Below are 21,587 nucleotides of genomic sequence, written 5' to 3' on the forward strand. Positions count from 1 at the left end.
AAGCGAAGATTTACATTTTTATCAGGAAAGTGTGGGAAGTAGGTCTGTTAAACCATGTTTTTAAAAAATATATTTTGGTGTCTCTGAAACAATAATAATGAAATAACTATAATGTTACACATCAATGTTTTGCCATTCTACTATATGTTGAAATTAATATAACTGAATTCATTTTTTGATGGGATGTTACCTGCAACAACTATGCAGTTGAGCTCATGTAAACTGGCTTGGGACAGGAAATTTAATGGAATTTGTTTTTAGCCCAATTGTATAGGGGATAGGTTTGGCCAAAAGAATGTATAATATGGATTAGCTGGATGTGCTGTACAAATCAAAATAATTGTTTTAATGAACGCAAAATTTAATTCTCACAGTATTTGCAAAGATATACAGGTGTGTTAAATCATCTCTCTCACACACCCCACCCCCCATCTCTCTCTCTCTCTCTCTCTCTCTCTCTCTTTCTCTCTCTTTCTATTTCACTGCAGGAGGTAATAGATGCGAGAGGTAAGGACAGAACGCAGAAAGGTGTGTATAAGATTTTGAATTATGTGGAGAACCAGGGAGGGCAGAGTATTGAGAAGTTTTTTAGATGTGTGTTTGAGGATCACATGCTGCAGAAATATCCGTTTCTGTGCTCACTCAATACCAGCCTTCTGGAAGGTCAGTCTCTCCATTTTGTCTTTTTCTGTTAATTATTTTATTTTTTTCTGTTGAATTTTTTTCTTCTGAATGTTATATTGAAGGAGAGTGTCTCTTGTTTAAGAGTCCATCAGGTTTCTTGGACAGTTGCCTGATGCAAAAAAACTGACAGGAAGTGAAGAAAAGAAGGCAAAGAAAAAGAAGGGTCAAAACAAGAGAAAGCAAGGTGTTGATGAGACAGAGAAGGAGGAACCACACACTTCTGTATCCAGATTCAGCCAGAAGAAAGCAGCCATGAAGCCTGGCTTCTGTGAGTCTATGGCAAAGTGACAGTGATAGACACTAGGCTAAATATGCTTGGATCTAAGAATTTGTGGGGGGTTTTCATTATATTGTAATTGTATAATTATTTATTTTTTTATTTTTTACCTGAAAAGCATAAATAAAGTTGGTAAGAGTTGAGATTCAGTACTTTGGCCCAGTGATTTCTGAAGTTCAGTCACTGAAGTTCAGTCACACTGTCATGTGTTCAGGCGTCCCTGTACCTAAAAAAATACGCATGATCTACGAAAAACCAAACATTGTTTTAAAATCTGTCTGAATGTTCAAAATGCAGTAGCCTATGTACATAATATATATCTTCGATAGAAAGTACTATAATTACCACATGTGCATATAACGCAGCAGACATTCTCAAACATTTTATAGTCAGGGACCGCTTTAACAGTAAACAAAAAAATCATGGACCCACTCAGTACAGACATATAAGTAACACTTTACAATACTGTTCTATGTTATACTCATAGGTTATACTCATACACTAAATTAATAGTTCTTCATTAACACTTTTCTTACTCCTGTTAACTACTAAGAACTTCTAGGAAATTAGTACATTAGTAGGAGTTCTCTATTAATTAACAGTAGTTAATAAGTCTTATATTTGTCATGAAGAACTACTAGCTAACCCTGCTTTTTAATAACTACTGATTCAGTACTTGTCACATCAACAGTAAATCCCAATAGCTTTACTACATAATATGCCTCATCCTATAGCAATATCTCAGTGTCTAAAATATAAACGTCTCCGTGTTACTATAGATTACTATATGCTACATATTATAATAGTTACTATAGGTCTCCTCGGAGAAGCACAGTGTTTTATTTATCCGGTCAAGGTCTAAAAAAAGAAATGAACAACAACAACAACCTACAAACGTTCAAGGGTGTAACATAGCAATGAGCAACACTACCTGTTTGGGCTTTCCAGGTCTGTTCAGAGTCTTTCCCCACCCCTTGACCCAACTCACCACCAGATGGTGATCAGTTGACAGCTTTGACCCTCTCTTCACCCGAGTGTCCAGAACATGTGGCCTCAGATCAGATGATATGATTACGAAATCGATCATCGACCTTCGGCCTAGGGTGCTCTGGTACCACGTACACTTATGAGCCTCCTTATGTTTGAAAATGGTATTCGTTATAGACAGTCCATGACTAGCACAGAAGTTGAACAACAAACGCCCGCTCGGGTTTAGATCAGGGAGGCCGTTCCTCCCGATCACACCTTTCCAGGTATCTCCATAATTGCCCACGTGTGCGTTGAAGTCTACCAGCAGAACTATGGAGTCCCCTACTGGTGACCCATACAGGACTCCGCTCTGGGTCTCCAAGAAGGCCAAGTACTCTGAACTGGTGTTCGGTGCATATGCACAGACAACAGTCAGAGTCCCCCCCCCCCCCCACAACCCATAGGCGTAAGGAGGCGACCATCTCGTCCACCGGGGTAAACGCCAACGTAACGGCGCTCAACTGGGGACTTGTGAGTATCCCCACACCCACCCGGTGTCCTATCCCCTATCCAGGAGTACGGTTCCAGAACCGAGACTGTGTGTAGAGGTAAGCCCCACCAGATCTAACTGGTAGTGCTCCACCTCCCACACAAGTTCCAGTTCTTTCCCCCACAGAGAGGTGACATTCCATGTCCCCAGAGCCAGCCTCTGCCGCCCGAGTCTGGTCCGTCGAGGCCCCTGACCTTCACTGCTACCCGTGTAGCAGCGCACCCAGCCCCCACGTTCACCCCACGAGTGGTGGGCCCATAGGATGGAGAGGGGGGTGCCACGTTGCTTTTTCGGGCTTTGCCTGGCTGGGCTCCATGGCAAACCCAGCCACCAGGCGCTCGCTTTCGGGCCCTCCCTCTGGGCCTGGCTCCAGACGGGGGCCCCGAACATCCTCCAGGCAGGTAATTCCTCCTCTCTTTGTTTTCGACATACCCCTTTAACATTGCGTGGAAGTCGGGGACAGTGCCCTAGGAGTGGCAGACCAGGGTGTGCCACCAGAGAGTGTGTGGAATCACACACTTCTCAGCCTCCCTGGTAAAGTCTACTCCAAGTTGCTGGAACCTAGGGTTCGGCCAATAGTCGAACCTTGGATTGAAGAGGAACAATGCGGATTCCGTCCTGGTCGTGGAACAACAGACCAGCTCTTTACTCTCGCAAGGATCTTGGAGGGGGCCTGGGAGTATGCCCATCCAGTCTACATGTATTTTGTGGATGTTGAGAAGGCGTATGACCGAGTTCCCAGGGGTTTACTGTGGGAGGTGCTGAGGAAGTATGGGGTGAGGTGTGCCCTTCTTAAGGCTATCCAATCGCTGTACACCCAAAGCGAGAGCTGTGTCCAGATTCTCGGACTCGTTCCAGGTGGGGGTTGCTCTCCGCCAGGGCTGTGCTTTGTCACCAATCCTGTTTGTGATATTCATGGACAGGATATCAAGGTGTAGTCATGGTGGGGAGGGATTGTGTTTTGGTGGCCTGATGATGTCATCACTGCTTTTTGCAGATGATGTGGTCCTGATGGCATCATCGGTCCGTGACCTTCAGCACTCACTGGATTGGTTCGCAGCTGAGTGTGAAGCAGCTGGGATGAGGATTAGCACCTCTAAATCTGAGGCCATGGTTCTCAGCAGGAAACCAATGGAGTGCCTACTCTGGGTAGGGAATGAGTACTTAAGCCAAGTGAAGGAGTTCAAGTACCTCAGGGTCTTGTTCATGAGTGAGGGAACATTTGAACGGGAGATTGGCCACAGAATCGGAGCAGCGTGAGCGGTATTGCAATTGCTTTACCACACCGTTGTGACAAAAAGAGAGCTGAGCCGGAAGGCAAAGCTCTTGATCTACCGGACAATGTTCGTTCCTACCCTCATCTATGGTCATGAAGGCTGGGTAGTGACCGAAAGAACTAGATCGCGGGTACAAGCGGCTGAAATGGGTTTTCTCAAGAGGGTAGCTGGCTTCTCCCTTAGAGATAGGGTGAGAAGATCGGCTGTCCGAGAGGAACTCAGAGTAGAGCCGCTGCTCCTTTGCGTTGAAAGCAGCCAGTTGAGGTGGTTCGGTCACCTGGTAAGGAACATAAACAACAACAACAAAAAAAAACCTGACTTGTATAACAGGTCATAAAAGAAATAAATTATTCTAATCACATGAATAAAGCAAATACTTCTTTTACAATTTCTGTGAAACGTAACATTACTGCTACATTACTGTTCATGTTTAACTAGGCCTCAGAATAGCAACAGGCCGATAACGTCTTTTTCCTTTACATAAGCTAAAACTCACATTTAATCAACTTAACCCAAATAAATTCACACTTTGCTTCTTTAACTAACTCAAAGTTATTACTGGAAATAGTGTTTGCGGCTTTCTCCAGAGTTACATCGTTAGCTCTTTGCTAGCGTTTACAGCATTCACTTCACAATAGCATTTACAACACTTCAAGTAAAAGGGGTTGAAACTCACCAAAAACGTTGTGGTTTTGTTGTATTTAAGCTTCATAAATTCCCAAACAAGCAGGTATTGTTTTTGAGCTTATAAATCAACTCTTCACAAAAGCTTTTAACTTTTTAGCTTGTTAGTCTGTCTGCTTCTCCTCTCAGCTCTCTGCTCAGTGCTGCTTCAAAATGGGCCACCGAGTCTCTTAAAGGGGAAGCGTCACCACAATTCCTTACAGCCATACTTCTGTTTGTTTACATTAAATCACTGTCAAACTGTTTTTAACCATTCTTAATTGTTTCTTACATGTATATGTTTTAACTTATTAGCATATTTATGCATTTTATGAATTATTTATTGGTGATAATTCAATGTGGGTAACAATTAGTTAATAGCGAACTCCTACTAACATCATAATTAATTAGCACTTATTAGTAGTTAATTGGAGAAAGATAAGTGTTAATGAGGAACTACTAATTTATTCCTGCTTAGTTCCTGCATAGTTACCATGGACTTGTAGAACAGTATTGTAAAGTGTTACCGATTTATTTTATAAAGAAGTTTTCAATAGGCGCAATATTTAAATGTGCACAATAATATTATGGCTATTAATATTTTACCTATTTATTCAAACCATATTTTACTTTTATTTTTTCATTAATGTCATATGAATAATTAATTTGGCCTAACTGGAGCTTGTTTTATACCTACTGGTACGTAACACCCAGTCAGCAATGCATTACTATTGTTCAACCTAGAGGTAACGAAAGCCTGGACTAGTTTTTCTGCATCATATATTAAAATTGTTAAAGACTAATGTTAAAAGGGACTAGTGATTACAGGACAACGTTACTGTTATCAGTTGTCAGTTTCAGGCACCTGGAAAGTCAAGCGCTTCTAAAACAGCAATGCATGTGTGTATAGGCCAGCTTGCTGAGTGTACTATGATGCATGAATCAATTACTCATTAACCCTTTTGTCAATGGGTTATTGAGATTTAATGCAGTTTTAAGATATTAAGATGGTATTCTTTCTCTCTTATAGCCCTACCATTAAAGAGAGTAAAGAAGGAGGATATTTGGACATTGGATTGTGATAAGAATCAGCTTCCTGTTACCTGTGGAGGTAAAGAGGGCACACTGTATCGTGACAAGCTTGCCAGAGGTACACCTTCATCATTTTCATATCATCAAACCTTATCCTAATATATAGAGATGGCTTCACTTGTTCTGTAATCTTGCAACGATCAAAAATCTTTAATAAATAAGTAATGTTATTATTCGTGATTTAACATTGGGCCTAATATTTGTTTAAGAGAACATAAAAAGGTAATAAAAAATAACAGCTCAACTTTTCTCCCTCATCATCATAATCATCATTAGTACTATAAAATGTGGGTATATGTGTGAGATACAGCATGAGAGACGATGTGATAGATTAGGGCTTTATTATGACTAGATTAGGTGTTTATTAGGGCTATTCCTCTAAGCACAGTTATTACACCAGCTATAGATGAGTGGAGGCACTGTGTTAACACATGTTGCTAGAACATTTTGAATGAAAGAGAAAAGAGGGTAAGTAAAACTGATTTCATACAGAAATGAAGCTGTGTTGAAGCAATTTACTTTTATAGTTAATTTAAATTGGAATTTAAATAAAGTTTTGTTCCTACAGGAGAGAAGTGTATTTTGTCCCGGGACCGCTGGTTCACCCCATGTGACTTTGAGAGATTTTCAGGAAAGAGAAATAGCAGGAAATGGAAACACACCATCTCCTGCCAAAACACTACACTGCATAAACTTATACAGGTAAATCTACTGTTTATCACTATTAAGATGAACTAAAAGTGCCTATGCACCCTGTCCAGGGTGTACCCCGCCTTGTGCCTGATTCTCCCAGGGATAGGCTCCAGGTTCCCCGTGACCCTGAAAAGGAGTAAGCCATAGAAGTTGAAGAAGAAGAAAGTGTCTATGTGCCCGGGTACACATACTGCACAGGCATACACAAAGTTATTATTAAAAATGAATGTTAAGAACCTTCCTTTTTGTCCTTGTTTTGTTTTGTAGGAGGGTCATTTGCAGTGTCCACGCACATACAGAGTCTATGGTCAGAAGGTGCTGTACCTATTTCGTAGTTTCCGGTTGTATCATGTTTTAAATCTTTGTCCTGCTTTTTCAGTAAAATATCTTTGCTCTTCTTACTGCAGAACAAGACATTTTCTTCTAGCTGTGTGGAAAGCTCCAGCCCTCGTCAGTATACACAGGGTCTTATTTACATTTCCTTTTTTGTTATTTACATAGGCTAGGACCATTTCTTTTTTGTATTTTTCTGTTTGCATGTGTTGCTCCACTGCTGCCCGATAAGAGTCAGCATCCAGTGTGGTGACAGATGAATCCAGTGAAGACCATGAAAAGTGGATAGAGGAAGAGGACAATAAACAAGAAGAAGAAGAGGAAGAAGACAGCGAGCCAGTGGATTTGTCTGAATTTCAGGCTTTTGCTTTACCAGTCAGCTGTGGTTCTGTCAGCGGGTTTTTATATAAAGACAGATTTGCAGGTAGGTGGTAATCAGAGCTAAGTTTGCCGTGTCTCTGGGAGTGTGTTTCCAGACATTGTTTGTGCTGCAGGGTCACGCAGTAAGAGCATCCGTACAAAGGAGCACTGGTTCACTCCTGAGGAGTTCGTAAAGCAGGGGTTAACGCTGACAGACGGACACTGGAAGAAAGACATACTGTGTCACGGCAAAACCCTTAACTACCTGGTGAAGGTAATGTGAGAGATTGAAGATATTTACATACGCAGCTTGATCATATTGTAGCTCCTACTGTTAATTGTATGTGTTGCTCCTACAATTCACTGTTTGCTGTCTTCAACTAGAACTTTCATTTCCACTCTCTCGTTCTCTGTGTTTAAAAGGGCAGAGTAACTAGACAGATTAGATACAGAGAAACTTTATAACTCTTTTTGGAAGTATATTGTATCTTCTTGTGTATGTTTTCAGAAAAAAATCCTGTATATCCATTCACTGCTGTGTCCCTGTCGTCTGTGCTGTCCTGAGAACCGGGTGAGTCTCAAACCCATGACACCATCTAATTACTAGTCTCTTTTCAAAAATGTGATGCAATTTTTTTCCATTGACTATCTTGCTCTGAAAAGCTTATTGTGTCACAATATCCAAAGTGTTATATTTCTGACAGTAACCAGTGTACCGAAGTGTGCATATACAGTACTAAAGAATGAAGAGAAAATGTGATTGCGTCCTTCAAACAGTTGAACATCTGTTACTGTTTAAGTTGGATTATACTGGTTTAATTAGATTAGATAGGTTTAGTTATTGGGTTTTTTTTTTTTGGTTACTACTAATAATTGAATACAGTTTAAAGAACTGAAGGAAAAGATTCCAGAAGACATGCAGTTGTAATTGCACCCAAAGTTGGTTCCACCAAGTATACCGGGATCCTGCAGAACAAAATAAGTCATGCGAGCATGAGATTTTACTTAAACATGCATTTTTAAAGAACAGCACATCATAAACATGTCATAAGCATAAACATATTATGACTCAATTTTCTTCATTTTCTGAACCAGCTGGACCAGGATAATGATGACGTGTGCTACATTTGTGACTCGGCGGGAAATCTGGTGTGCTGTGACGAGTGTCCACGAGCTTTTCACCATCACTGCCACTTACCAACTCTACAGGAGGACACACTTGGGTGAGAAAGAAAAGAAACTAGAGAGAAATGGAGACAAAGAAAGAGAAAGGTTGACTAAAGAATATATTTGCTAATAGCTACTATGTAGTGAATATTTAGAGTAAACCTGTAATAGGCATTTGAGAGTCATCAACATACAGTGTTCAGCATACAGTCCAGCAGCATGTTTTGAGCAGTTTTAGATACTTTTTTTTTTTATCTTCGTTAAACTTTTAAACTAATATCATTATGCAGGGTTGCCAGGTTTCAGCAAAAATTTGAGCCAGCTACAGCTCAAAAACGAGACGTGAAACTAACCCAAAAATGGAGGCATTGAGATATGGAATCTTGTGGAATTTCGAGTTAATAAATAATTTTTTTATTATTTCCTATTAAAGAAGACCTTGTCAGTCACAGTCTATTTTTAACTAGTCTCCTGTCCAGTGCTCCTCCTCCACTGAAAATATTCATACAGTGAGCATTGGGCAGTACTATATCTACCCCAGTGGTCCACTATTAGGGCTTTTTGCAGTTCCTATTTTTGACCACTTGGTGTGATAATTTTATGGAGATAAATGGGGCCATGAGCACGCTGCCCCATGATTGTGCAACATCAAAATAAAAAAATTGTCAATTCAATGGAACTTGGATCGGCTTACATTTGTCAAATAGCCACATTTTTAAAATTGTTGGTCACCCAACAGAGATAATTCAACAGAATTTAAAATGTATGAAGTTGTGACTGAACATTTTAATTATATTATACACACACACACACACACACACTAATTATATATATATATATATATATATATATATATATATATATATATAAAAAATGTTCAGTCGCTACATGCCCGCAAGACAAGCACCGAGACCCATCCTGTTTAAAAACTTTGCAGGCCATTTCAATTAATGCACTATACCAAGAAATAATGTGACGTAGTAATATTATTTGTACAACTAACCTATATCAATATACTGCCACAATCCCAGTGCTAATGATGCATTTGTGTGTGTCAGTGTATTTGTGTTTGGGCTGGTGGGAGTCGAATTTCCCCACAAGGATAGGAATATGTGACAGTTTTGATTGCTTTTGATCGTTTTGGGCACTTATTTATTTATTTTTTACAAAACCTGTAACTTTTATTTTTTACGTGTAGTGTTACGTTTACGTGTAGTGTATAGACAGTTAGACATTAATTATTATAATATTGTTTTGATATAATGTCACGTAAGGAGGTTGAGTACAGATGCAAGTGCAGATAAGAGTTTTATTATAGGAGATACAGGCTGACAAATGCAAATCACCAAACAATAGATTTGACAAAACAGGCAAATGGTCAGGCGATCAGCAAACAGGATAAACTAGACTAAGACACTACTCAAATAACGAGGATGAGAACCAGATCGAAAGCATGAAACATGATGCTATGAATAAAAGCTTGGTATACGACAGAGACTATGGCAACTGAGCGTAATACTTCACAAACTCATAGTGTTCAAAAAGTCTCTTATATAGGGTGGAGTGAGTAAGTGTGAGATTGGCAACAGGTGTGTGTGACTAGAATTCCGGAGAAAGTGAACGTGTGTGTGGGAAGTGTAATCCTCTTCGGCCATGTTTGTAGTTTGTGGTGCATCCGGGGAAATGGAGTTTTTATTATATAAAAAGTAGATCCTGAAGAATAGTAAGACAAACTTGTGTGTGTGTGTGTGTGTAGGGGTAAATGGATGTGCACTTTCTGTGTGATAAAGACTAACCAGGGATTGTGGAATGAGGAACCAATAATGAGCATGCAAGATGCTTTGCAAAGTCCTGTTTCTGGAAATATTACGGTACACACACACACACACACACACACACACACACACACGCACAAACAAATGGATACAAAGCTGTGTCTCCGATTGTATCTGTTTTTTTCCTTCATCAGCAGTGTGAGTATTTGCTGTTGCGTTTGTATAAGGAGGACACAGAGCGTGTGTTTACTGACGATCCTACTACAACAGTAAGAATTTCTTCTAAATGCTTACATGAAGATTAAATATCCTGAAGTCTAACAAAAGCCTACTACATTGATTATTTCAGTCATAGTTGATATGTTTTGGAAGAGGAAAGGAATGGTACAATCGCTTCATGACACGAACCATCCAACGGTCCCAAATGATCATTTTCAACACATCAGGGTTTCTGCTCAGATCTGTTTGATCTGTTTACATTGACTACAGTGTTTAACAAAGAGAAATGCAAATGTATCATTGATTATCTTTTGATAATGTTAGGTTGTGATTTCCACCACTGTAATGAAATAAAAGGAAAAATTTTGGACGCCCTGGCTATGTTTTTTAGCCCTGGATGAACTGTACATTGGGAGAAAGTAGGAAATAATTTAAATGTACGTGCCAGTACACTAGCACAGGTCATACAGGTCAAATCTGATTTTCAATCACTATACAAAATGGGATAAAAGACATGATATTACTTCACATAACCTTTATTAAACTGTGCCCTTGTGCAGGTGAAGAGATACCGCAGTGTAATCTCCAAGCCCATGTGGCTGAACAGAGTGAAAACTAAACTGCAGAATAAGGAGTATGAAACCATGGCAGTGTTTGTGTGTGATATTATTCTCATCTTCAACAACTGCAAAACTTTTAACAAGGTGAGATGCAAATTCCAGGAGTACGATAATATATAATGATATGGCATCATATCATTCAGTACAAGGCTCTTGACTTGGTATGTCCATCTATTAAACAGTATGTTCAAAAGACTGGCTAATAATGTAGACTATTTATTATAACATCCCTCTTATTATGTGAGGTGTAATAGGGCAATATCATGCAAATGGAAAACAGAGGGAAGACACAAAGCTCAAGAAACCCCATTTTTACTAGTAACAAATTATAGCTAGTACCAATGTTGAGCTTCATGCAAATCATTCATTAATAGCACCATTTTAAAACGTGCCTTGTTTCAGAAATATGTGACACAATGCTCACTTTAATAATATATAATATCTGCATTATTGGAATAAGTCTTTCTTTAAAACATATGAAATATCAGGGAAATAGGTAAATAATTTGTGGAAAAACCTAATGACTCTATGTGTGTGTGTGTGTGTGTGTGTGTGTGTGTGTACGTACGCACAGGACAATGCATTTGGCAAGATGGGAGAAAGACTGAGCAAGACTTTTGTACAGGATTTTTACACCATCTTTAAAATCCAGTAGTGTCTATAAAATCCAGTAATGTCTTTAATATCCAATAATATCTTTAATAACCTGAAGTGTCCTTAAAATTCAGTAGTGTCTTTAAAATTCAGTAGTGTCTCTAATATCCAGTAGTGTTTTTAATATCCTGTAGTGTCTTTAAAATTCAGTAGTGTCTTTAATATCCTGTTGTATCTTTAATATCCAGTAGTGTCTTTAATATCCTGTAATATCCAGTAGTGTTTCTCTTCTTTAAAGTTACATTTTGCATTGACTGTAGAACCTTATGTTGATAATACATACTGTAGTTAGTGTCCGAATATTCAAGTGAATTTATCAGCTTCTATAATCCTTGTTTATCAAAGTTTCAGGACACAAGTCTGTTAGAGCTAGCTGTCCAACATTATTGCATTTGAACCAGGTGGCAGTTTTTGACTTGCACAAAAAAGTGGTACTAAAATCAAATCATGTTATAATATAATATTACATTCAATTCAAACCTGTGATCCATGTTAGTTCAAATAGCATGTTATGTCTTAATACTATTTTCTTTTTAGTGTAGCATTTTCTTTGTAGTAAAGTACTAATACTGATGTCCATAGAACTTTTAAAGACGACCTGAAATTAAAGCTGACCTTATTTCTTTGTTAGCTCATGGTCAGATGTGCATGACTCAACTGTACTAATCGGTGAAAAGAATAAACTGTTTGTTTGTTGATGTCCTGTTCCACTAAAGTGCATCATTTTGCCTACTCTTAACAGCCTCTGACTTTTGTCTATGTCACGGTGATGTGAATTTTCCTCTGGGAGTAATAAAGTGAAAAAAATGTAGTGATGTGTGGTTTGTGAATGAGTCGTCCTGCTGAGTCGCATCTTTATAGCGGCTATTTATAGGGTGAAGCCTGGGAACCGAGCAGCGCATCTCTGTTTTGGTGATTGGACAGCAGAGAAACTATGGTGGAACATCATCAGATTTTATTTTTGAAATTTAAAATATCGCAACATTGCTGCAAGTACCGAATGCATCTGGGGAAATTAATCAGAGTAAAGGTCATTTGTCTTTTGCAAAAGTATAGTTGCTAGAAACAACCTTATACTAAATACTAAACATTCCATTTATAATTGGCTACTGTACAGCAATAAGGTAATGAGACCATAGATTGTGATAAAAGGTTAGTTAGTTACCGATGTGGTAAAGTTTATCAGCACATGTTTATTCTCTACACAGTGTCACAAATGTTGAAAAGGGAAGTGTTTGTAGCACACTTTATATTCATACCACTTTGTATGTAACCTACTGCAGTAAGAAATAAAGTCGTTGGTAAACTTTGCATCCCGAGCAAACAATTTACCTGCTTTATTGAAATAAATAGTAGATTGGGTTCCAGGTATGCTAACCCAATTACAAAGGTGTCTCTAATAACCAGTATGATTTTAAAACATTAAAGATTAATTAAGGATGAGCTAAAAGTGCTTAGACTCAATCATTTGACACCAAGGCTGCTGAAAATTGGTCTTTGCAGTTTATATGAATAAAGATAAATCTGGAAATAAAACTTCCAGCTATAATAGCCATTTACGACATTCTAATCTAGCTCATAGAGGCATGCAACCACAGACATGTTTAATTAATACACAAAAATTCTATATAAAATACTTTACTTTTATAAAGATGAGATGTTTTTCTGCTCACCGTGGTTGTAAAGCAGTTATTTGAGACCGTGGTCTTCCTGTCAGCTTGAATCAGTCTGGATGTTCTCCTCTGAGCCCTCTCTTGAAGAACTGCTGCTCACTGGATTTTTTGTTCGTTTGTTTGTTTGTTTTTCCCAATCATTCTTTGTAAAATCTAAAGACTGCTGTGCATACTGGGGTCAAAGTCAGTGAGATCTATGGAAAATCATCCATAGATGAAATACAGATGAACTCTAATGTTTTTTTAATGGACCCCCCATGTCCATACCATGCGCCCTTGCCTACATATAATATAACAAGGTTACGTGCATGTCTGGAAATGTAACGAACTTTAGTAGCTAGTACTTACAACTCATTACCTCTCAATCCATCTGAAAACTACCGGCGATAAACATCTAAAATGCTGCTAATATTACCAAAATGTTAGTAGAAGAGCTAGTGGTTCAGCAAACCTGTCACTTCCGCATCCTCCGAGTCCTGTAGAATTCTATGGGCGTGTCGCAACTCTCTTTTTCAGCGGTGCGAAGACCCGCCCCGTTCTGCAGGCTTCAGCAGGTAGGGGGCGGAGCTACACGTCACAGGTAAAAGTGAAAGAGTTTCTCTCTCAGACTCGACTCCATTTTGTCTCTGTTGGAAAAGCAGAAAAACCTCAACACCAGGCAGAAACGGTGATATTAATGTCACACAACATGGACTGCTGAATAAAAGTAAGTTATTTCTTTAACAGAAACGACTTTATATTTTATTTTACTCGTGTAAAAACAGCAGTAAGAAAACTGCGTCACTTCCCCGGGACTGACGTCATCTTCCCTGTAAAGCTGCTGTTTATCAGCTGTGTGTTATATATTTTATATATAACTTTCTCTCTTGGATGAACATTCAGTGTTTGGGGGATTTAGATTTATTAGTGTGGAACAAACATCATATGTTTTAAGATCTGTCTTCTACTGAAGTCCAGAAAAGGCCATGATGATGTATAATAATCCCCCGTCGTTGTGTTTGTACAAATAGTACTTCCGGTTTAATTTCTCTCTGCAGCAGGGCGGTGGTTCAGACAGAACACCTTCACAATGCAGCGGTTCAGAGAGGTTTATTTTCAGCTTGGACTCGAGTATAAAGAAATAAAGTCATATTGATAATCATTCAATAATAATCAGTTATAGATAATTATATAGATAAGTTATAGATAATCAGTACAGACTGCATAGTGTACTTCATTTAGGACACAATTTTAGTATTTACTTTCCAAAACGTGTTTTTGGAACAGAAGCAACGCAGTGAGTAAACGTGTCCCGTGCCGGGCGCAGACCGACTAATTGATAATGAGATTCGTTAACGACGATTTTCATAATCGATTATTATCGAGTTCATCGATTAGTTGTTGCAGCTCTATAGTGAATAGAGTGAAGTCTGGTTCATAAAACAATGCCACGTCTAAGCATTTTCAGCACAAGTGACAAAATATAATTAGTATTATGGTACATGTGATCCCTCTGTAAATACAGATCATGGATCGTTCACGGTCTAAAACAGTCATACGGGACACCCTTACTTTAGGCTCACAGAAATCATCTCTGTTTAGTACAACTGATTTCAGACTTACTGACTTCTGGCTAAGAATTTACAGTACATTTATTTAAACTAAAACCCATGTAATACTGTTAAAGAGAAAGTGATATTAGAGTTAAAATAGCACTTCTATTAACTACAAATCATTTTAGCTGCCTTCTGGTTCGGACTTTTTATTTAAAGCGTCACACTTATACTTCAAACTGTGTCTCCTCCCTTCCAGCAGAGGTCTCCCTCCCTTGATTATTTAACTGCTCACCTCACCTCACCTCACCTCACCTCACACCCACACACTCACACACACACACACACACACACACACACACACACAAGATTTTGTTTTATCAAAGGAGCAACATTTTCTTTAGTTGAGAGATGAGAGATTTTTTCCCCAATTTTAACTGTGTTTATTTTGTGTTTTCTAGGAGTGTAAGTAATTCCAGCAGAAGAGATCAGCATCTTCAGGACTCAGCTGTGTGTCCATGAGCTGTCTGTGTTTACACTAATATTCAAACATGGAGACCCCTGAATTGGACACAGATAATGTGACTCCACCCTCAAACAACCAGTAAGCTTCCATGTCCTAGTATTTTAGTCATTAAATATTCATATCTGAAATATATAATGAGTTTATATGAAAATAATAACACAAATTTATACTGAGCATGAGAAGTTATCAGTCATCACTTGAAAAAACTGCTAGATTCTGTTGATTGTAATAAAATGATGTCCTTATGAAAATGAACCATACAGTGGAACAGTAAAGAGACATGAGACAATACACTAAAGCCACGATACGAGACATATCCCTACACAGGCTTCAGAAGACGATACTGACGAGACGGTGTTTACACAAATCAAACCACTGCAATATCAGTACAATAGGGGCGTTAAACTCAAACTCTGCCTGAGCCACTTCAGCATTTTTGTGAGACCCTGAAGGGCCATAATCAAAGTTTATACATTTTTCCTCACATTTATCATATTGTGATACAATTCAAAACAGTGGTTGGTCAGCTCTGGACTCAGTGCTCAGCTCAGAAACCTCCAATCTGAGAGAACTGCATCTGACTGTGAATACACTGGATCTGAGGGAGAGTAATTTAGGAGACTCAGGAGTGAAGCGTCTCTCTGCTCTACTGGAGAATCCTCAGTGTAAAGTAAAAAGTTTGAAGTAAGATCATCTCTCTGAGAGACACAGTACTCACTAAAAGCTGCAGTTAATAGTTGTGTACAGATCTGTTTTTTCAGTTAAATCAGTACAACATACAGAACAAATATATTAGTCACTAAACATATCACTTGTGCATTAAAGTAATAATTAAATGCTCTTAGATATGTGTATAAAAATACATTTAAACAGAGATTTTAAAAAAAAAAAAAAAAACCTGATTCATTACTTTTAACATAAACCATCAATAGTTTTACACCATAATTGGTCAGTATTAATAATATCTTGTGATTGGACAAGAGAAGGGAGACAGTCCAACATAACAGACACATCATCTTTACAGTACGTTTTAAACCAAAATAAAAATGTGTTGATGAAGAGTGTGTCATTGTGTCTCTGCAGGTTGCATTATTGTTATATCTCAGGTGAAGGCTGTGCTGCTCTGACTTCAGCTCTGAGATCAAACCCCTCACACCTGAGAGAACTGAATCTGTCCTGGAATAAACTCGGAGACTCAGGAGTGAAGTGTCTCTCTGCTGTACTGGAGAATCCTTCCACCATCTTTCACAGTTGTTCTCTAACCTCTCCAGTTGTTTTCACTCCTTTAGACTTATCAACACCCAAAGTATTATTTTAATGACTTTGGGGTCATTTTTCGATCTTTTAGTAAAGTTGTGTGTAAATGTTTGCGTGAGTCAAACCCAACTCAATTTTTCACCGGATTAACAAAAGTCTCTGAAAGTCTGATTTTCTTCGTTCTCGCTTTAATGATTAGTTTTATTTGTCTTAATTTATGGGTTTGTATTGGCTCACTTTTTATATTCTTTATTAAACTCCAATAATATAAAACTTCTGGTTTTCACAAATGTTCTCAGTGGTGCTCTTAGTCCCTGATCTAGTGAACTAGCATCAGGATGTGTTTTTGATAGAAACAACAAAGAACTTCTATAAGTCTCTCTGGATAAAGGAGTCTGCTAAATGCTGTAAACATGTTAAAAATAAAAAATTTAAACTCAACAGAATATTCTAGATGTAAAATTGCAGTAATCCATGGGTTACTGATCAGAAGGTTGGGCCCTTGAACAAGGCCCTTAACCCTATCTGCTCCAGGGGGCGCTGTATCATGTCTGATCCTGCGCTCTGACTCCAACTTCCTAACAAGCTGGGAAATGTGAAGAAAAGAATTTGACTGTGCTGTAATGTATATGTGATAAATAAAGACTTCTTCTTATGTATAAATGTACACACACTCAGGAGCACGAGTAAAATACGAATGAACAGGATTTTCATGAATAGCAAATTTCTTGTGTAAACGCTCGTACAAACGATTTACACACAAACCCGTTCATATCCAGTTTTATAAATGAGGCACATTGTTAATTAGAATAAACAGATGATATTAAATCCTCATGTCATTATGAATAATAAAATCCCACACATCATCTTTAAAGTAATGAAAATGTGTTGATGAAGAGTGTGTCATTGTGTCTCTGCAGGTTGTGGAATTGTGGTGTCTCAGATGAAGGCTGTGCTGCTCTGACTTCAGCTCTGAGATCAAACCCCTCATACCTGAGAGAACTGGATCTGTCCTGGAATAAACTAGGAGACTCAGGAGTGAAGAGTCTCTCTGCTGTACTGGAGAATCCTCACTGTAAACTGGAGATACTGAAGTAAGATCATCTCTCTGAGAGTCACATGACCTGCTCCTCAGTAAGACACATCCTCTAATAGTGAGACTGAAGCAGAGGTTTTAGGTTCATCATCAATGTCCTGAGGAGGAAGATTGTTTCTTTTCACTGCACACTGATGATCTGTCACAGAGTCTTTGGGTCAGATATACGTATGTGAGAAGCTGCAGCACAAAACGTGACTTGATGCTACTGCAATGTGTCTAAAATTACTGTGAAATTTACTACAACACTGTAACTAATCACACAAACTGCAGTTCAGACACAAACTAAATACACTGTGTGTGATGCAGGTTGAAATTCTTAAAGTGGAAATTTTGTTATTAAGTAATAAACCATTTATAAATATATGTATACAATTTTTATATAAATTTATAAATAAACCATTTAAACATTCACTCTCTTTATCGCTCTCTCTCTTACTCACACACACACACACACACACACACACACACACACACCACTCCTTTCAACATACACAAAGTATGTCTTGATGTTCATAAACTGAGAGAGTGAAGAGTGTGTCATTGTGTCTCTGCAGGTTGTGGGATTGTTCTGTCTCAGATGAAGGCTGTGCTGCTCTGACTTCAGCTCTGAGATCAAACCCCTCACACCTGAGAGAACTGAATCTGTCTCAGAATAAACTAGGAGACTCAGGAATGAAGTGTCTCTCTGCTCTAAAGAAAGATAAACATTACAAACTACACACACTGGGGTGAGTAATGATCTTTTTTTAGATAAACACTGAAACAAATTAAAAGACTGACAGCATTATTTTGTACATTATTTTGTACATTAGTATTATTTTGTACATTTAATTTGAGTTGCAGTAAATATCAGATTATCAGATACTGGGTTAAAATTGTACTATATTCTATTTAATCAGACTTTTTCTAACAATGAGCTTTAATGCTGTTTGGTATTGATTTAAAATTGATGTGAAAGCAGAAGACAGGGAGTCAGACAGAGTCTACAAAATGTCAGCACTGAGTGCATGAGAGTGATTGTAAATGAACACCTCGTCTCCTTGTGACACCCTGCTATCTCTGACTTCATACTGCTGCTTTTGTCTGAATAAGATGATCTCGGCTTTTCCCCGTTTCTGATCGGCAGCAGATTTTCTTCTCCGCTCTCATAAAAGCGAATTAAAATCATCATCTTTGATGCCACACTGCTACAAATATTTAATTTAAGGAGTCACTTTACTCTGACACTCCTTCCAGCACTCCACCTCCACACCGTGTCTTCTGTCATTCCTGTAAAGTTCCCCTCCGCTTGTTCTTAACGTCTGCACTTAAATACACGTGTAGAACAAGAGATAAAACACACAGCAGTGATCACTGTTTTCAAAATAAAGCTCTACAGCCTGTGATTGTATAAGAGCAGTGATGTGATGGTAAATATCTGCTCATGTTCCTGTTAGATCTTGTGGAAGTTCTCATCTGTTCTAGCTAAATGTTCTAACAAATGTATTCTATAAGAATGAAGAAATGTTGAATGATTATGAACAGGAGATAATAATGTTTTCCTTGCAGCAGAGATGATTACATGCTGTTGATCATGAAGTACTACAGTCTAGTTTTTGGTTATTAATTCAGACATCTGTCTTTTACATTTTAATAGACTAGACATCTGATGCCTGAGTAGAACGACATGTGGTCCCTGGACAAAATTATCCTCAGTCCCAATGCAAACCTGAGGGATTATTTGGAACAGCAGGTGAAAAACCACACGAACACCAGCTGAACCCAGTCAGTGGAAGACGGAGCTGAAATGGACAGGAACAGTTTCATGACATTGGTGGGATTCTCACCTGACAGGATTAGCATCTGAGGAGTTTATGTGAAGAAGCCCCTAGGAGACTCACTACAAGTCACATTTATCCCTCTGTCCTTTAGTTGGTATTTAATATAGTGTAGATCTTTTGGTTACAGGATCAGATCTAATCTGTTCTTTATTTTCTCTGATATCTGATCCCCATTTGTTTGCTAGTATCAGCTGATCATACCCAGTATGGGATCAGTGCCATCTCTATTACTTAAGTATACTCTACTTGCAATATTTTCCATAATTGTATCAGTCGAATACAGTATATTTTGAAGAAGTGAATATATAAGTACAATATAATTATATAGTACGATGTTATTATTTCTGCGGTATGTCAAGGATTAGCCTTCCAACCAGGCTGAACCATCCCCCACCCTCCCTCCCCCACTGTGGATAAAAAATATGTGTATATATATATATATATATATATATATGTATGTATATATATAATATATTGTGTGTGTGTGTGTGTGTGTATAACATAAATATATTGTGTGTGTTTATATTGTATAACAGCATGTATGCATTATTTTTTATGGCTGCATAAAAAGCACTGAATTAAACTACATTAAATGAAAATTAAAAACTCACTTTCACTGCACCTTGTAATTTCTGTTACTCACTGCCTTATACCGACGGGTATATGTATAGAGAGAGATAATAACAGTAAAAATATTTGCTAACGGAAAGAGTCCGTTTCGAGGAATAAATAAGTAAAGAGAGTACTTATTAAGAAGCGCAAGGGGCACAGTATTTTTACAGCAGATTATTAAGTGGCATGCCCCATTGACTCATTCCATCATATCAGCGGTACATGATATGTTTGGCAAATTTAACGCACAATTAAATTTTACTTAGATAAAAAAAAAGAAGGGAAGAGAAAACTAAGTTCTTCCAAATTGCTGTATGTGGACTCACCCTCACAGGTAAACTCTTTTACATTCTTAAGATTTGCTCTTTTGAACCTATAAGTTATGTGTTTAATTGAATGTCTAGAGATTTGGCACACATTTTGAACCTTTTCTGTCTGTGCATGAGAATGCATATTCATTTGATTTTCATAGAATTTTAAATTGACTAAAACTTTTAGTTATAGAAGGGGTAAAAAGGAAAAAAAAGAAAAGAAAAAAAATATTGGAAAAACATGTAGCAAAGCACATCCTGTGACACATGCTATGGTATGTACAGGGTGCTCATATGTTGGTCCTAATATCACATTTATGCGTGTGAATTATGGGGAAGGATGTTTGAACCAATTTGATGTATAGGTTAAAGAATGTGCTTTTCCCGAAAAAGGTAGTTTTAGCCTCAGACAGTTAGAACAACTGAAACTTAATTTAGAGACAAAGGAGAGAGAGACCCCTAAAACAAAGAGCAAAATGCAGTTTTTGACTGACTGGAAGGCATTTGCTGAATGGCAGAGCAAGGCACATAAAAGGGCCCTCATATGATTCTCAGTGTGCTAAATTGCAGAAAGCCGATCCAGACCTGGATTCCGCTCCACCGTGACGCCCACAGCCAGTAAGGAGGGAGGAACCTGCAGTTTCAGCCACTCCATCCGAACCTGTCAGAACTGAGCGACCAACCCCCATCGAACTATGCTCCAGCCTTCCTAATTTCACTGGAGGCGTTATACATGAGATCCCAAGTGAAGGGACCAACAACATTGCTGCCTGAGGGTTTTAGACCAACAAAATCGGAAAGAGAAGGGACAATGCACGCCGTGGTAAACGCCTTTCCTGTGCGACTGGACATGACAAAAAAACAGAGTGCAAGCAGCAAGATTCAGAGACTGTATCACAGTACCTGTCCAGGCTCACTGAAATTCATGATGCAAACTCAGGCTTGGAGAAACCCGACGCTCTGGCAGATGAGCATGCGGCCATCACAGCATGGGAGGCACATCTCAGAAACAGCTTTATGAACGGCATTAAACCAGAAATTGCCGCTATAATCAAACAACAATGTATCACCATTGATACCAGAAACCTCACACAAGTGGAGAGGTATGAAATCCATGCGGAGAAGCTCCTACGAAAGGCAAAGGAGAGAAAGATGGAGAGGAGAGAAAGACCAAAAGCACACAGACGAGGAAGACCTGGCTGTCAGGGCTATGGACCAGTATTAAACTGTTACAACTGTGGAAAAGTTGGACATATTGCAAGAGACTGTCCAGAGCAGAAGCGAACTGACGGGCAGAGCTAAGGGAAGGGTGAGGCACCTGGGAACAGAAGAGGTGACATCAGACACCCAAACTATCAGTTAGCTCACAAAGAACAGGAATATATGCACACACCCACATCCAACATTAGTCATACTGACAGTTC

General features: G+C 38.5%; 2 protein-coding genes across 2 annotated transcripts; both read left to right on the plus strand.

Moving 5' to 3' along the window:
* Positions 1 to 474: 474 nt before the first annotated feature.
* LOC128616282 (uncharacterized) lies at positions 475 to 10,679 on the plus strand. Its single transcript, XM_053638859.1, has 10 exons — positions 475 to 663; positions 767 to 952; positions 5,451 to 5,570; positions 6,081 to 6,214; positions 6,613 to 6,655; positions 6,771 to 6,969; positions 7,004 to 7,172; positions 7,407 to 7,469; positions 7,994 to 8,121; positions 9,822 to 10,679. The coding sequence occupies exons 1-10, from the start codon at positions 612 to 614 to the stop codon at positions 10,111 to 10,113; spliced, it is 1,386 nt and encodes a 461-aa protein (XP_053494834.1). The 5' UTR covers positions 475 to 611; the 3' UTR covers positions 10,114 to 10,679.
* Positions 10,680 to 15,054: 4,375 nt separating this feature from the next.
* On the plus strand, positions 15,055 to 19,631 carry LOC128615549 (ribonuclease inhibitor-like). Its single transcript, XM_053637736.1, has 4 exons — positions 15,055 to 15,142; positions 17,242 to 17,415; positions 17,975 to 18,148; positions 19,057 to 19,631. Exons 1-4 carry the CDS (start codon positions 15,090 to 15,092, stop codon positions 19,067 to 19,069), a joined length of 414 nt encoding a protein of 137 aa, XP_053493711.1. The 5' UTR covers positions 15,055 to 15,089; the 3' UTR covers positions 19,070 to 19,631.
* The last annotated feature ends 1,956 nt before the right edge of the window (positions 19,632 to 21,587 follow it).

The sequence above is a fragment of the Ictalurus furcatus genome, chromosome 12, assembly GCF_023375685.1.
Source record: "Ictalurus furcatus strain D&B chromosome 12, Billie_1.0, whole genome shotgun sequence".
In the NCBI taxonomy this organism is placed as follows: domain Eukaryota; kingdom Metazoa; phylum Chordata; class Actinopteri; order Siluriformes; family Ictaluridae; genus Ictalurus; species Ictalurus furcatus.

Excerpts from the sequence above, each read along its gene's own strand:
- LOC128616282 (XM_053638859.1), top strand. The coding sequence starts at position 612 with ATGCTGCAGAAATATCCGTTTCTGTGCTCACTCAATACCAGCCTTCTG. Across the intron at positions 6,215-6,612 it reads CACTGCATAAACTTATACAG|AACAAGACATTTTCTTCTAG; the intron begins GTAAATCTACTG and ends TTCTTACTGCAG. Across the intron at positions 8,122-9,821 it reads CTACAGGAGGACACACTTGG|GGGTAAATGGATGTGCACTT; the intron begins GTGAGAAAGAAA and ends GTGTGTGTGTAG.
- LOC128615549 (XM_053637736.1), top strand. The coding sequence starts at position 15,090 with ATGGAGACCCCTGAATTGGACACAGATAATGTGACTCCACCCTCAAAC. Across the intron at positions 15,143-17,241 it reads ACTCCACCCTCAAACAACCA|GTTGTGGAATTGTGGTGTCT; the intron begins GTAAGCTTCCAT and ends GTGTCTCTGCAG. Across the intron at positions 17,416-17,974 it reads TGTAAACTGGAGATACTGAA|GTTGTGGGATTGTTCTGTCT; the intron begins GTAAGATCATCT and ends GTGTCTCTGCAG.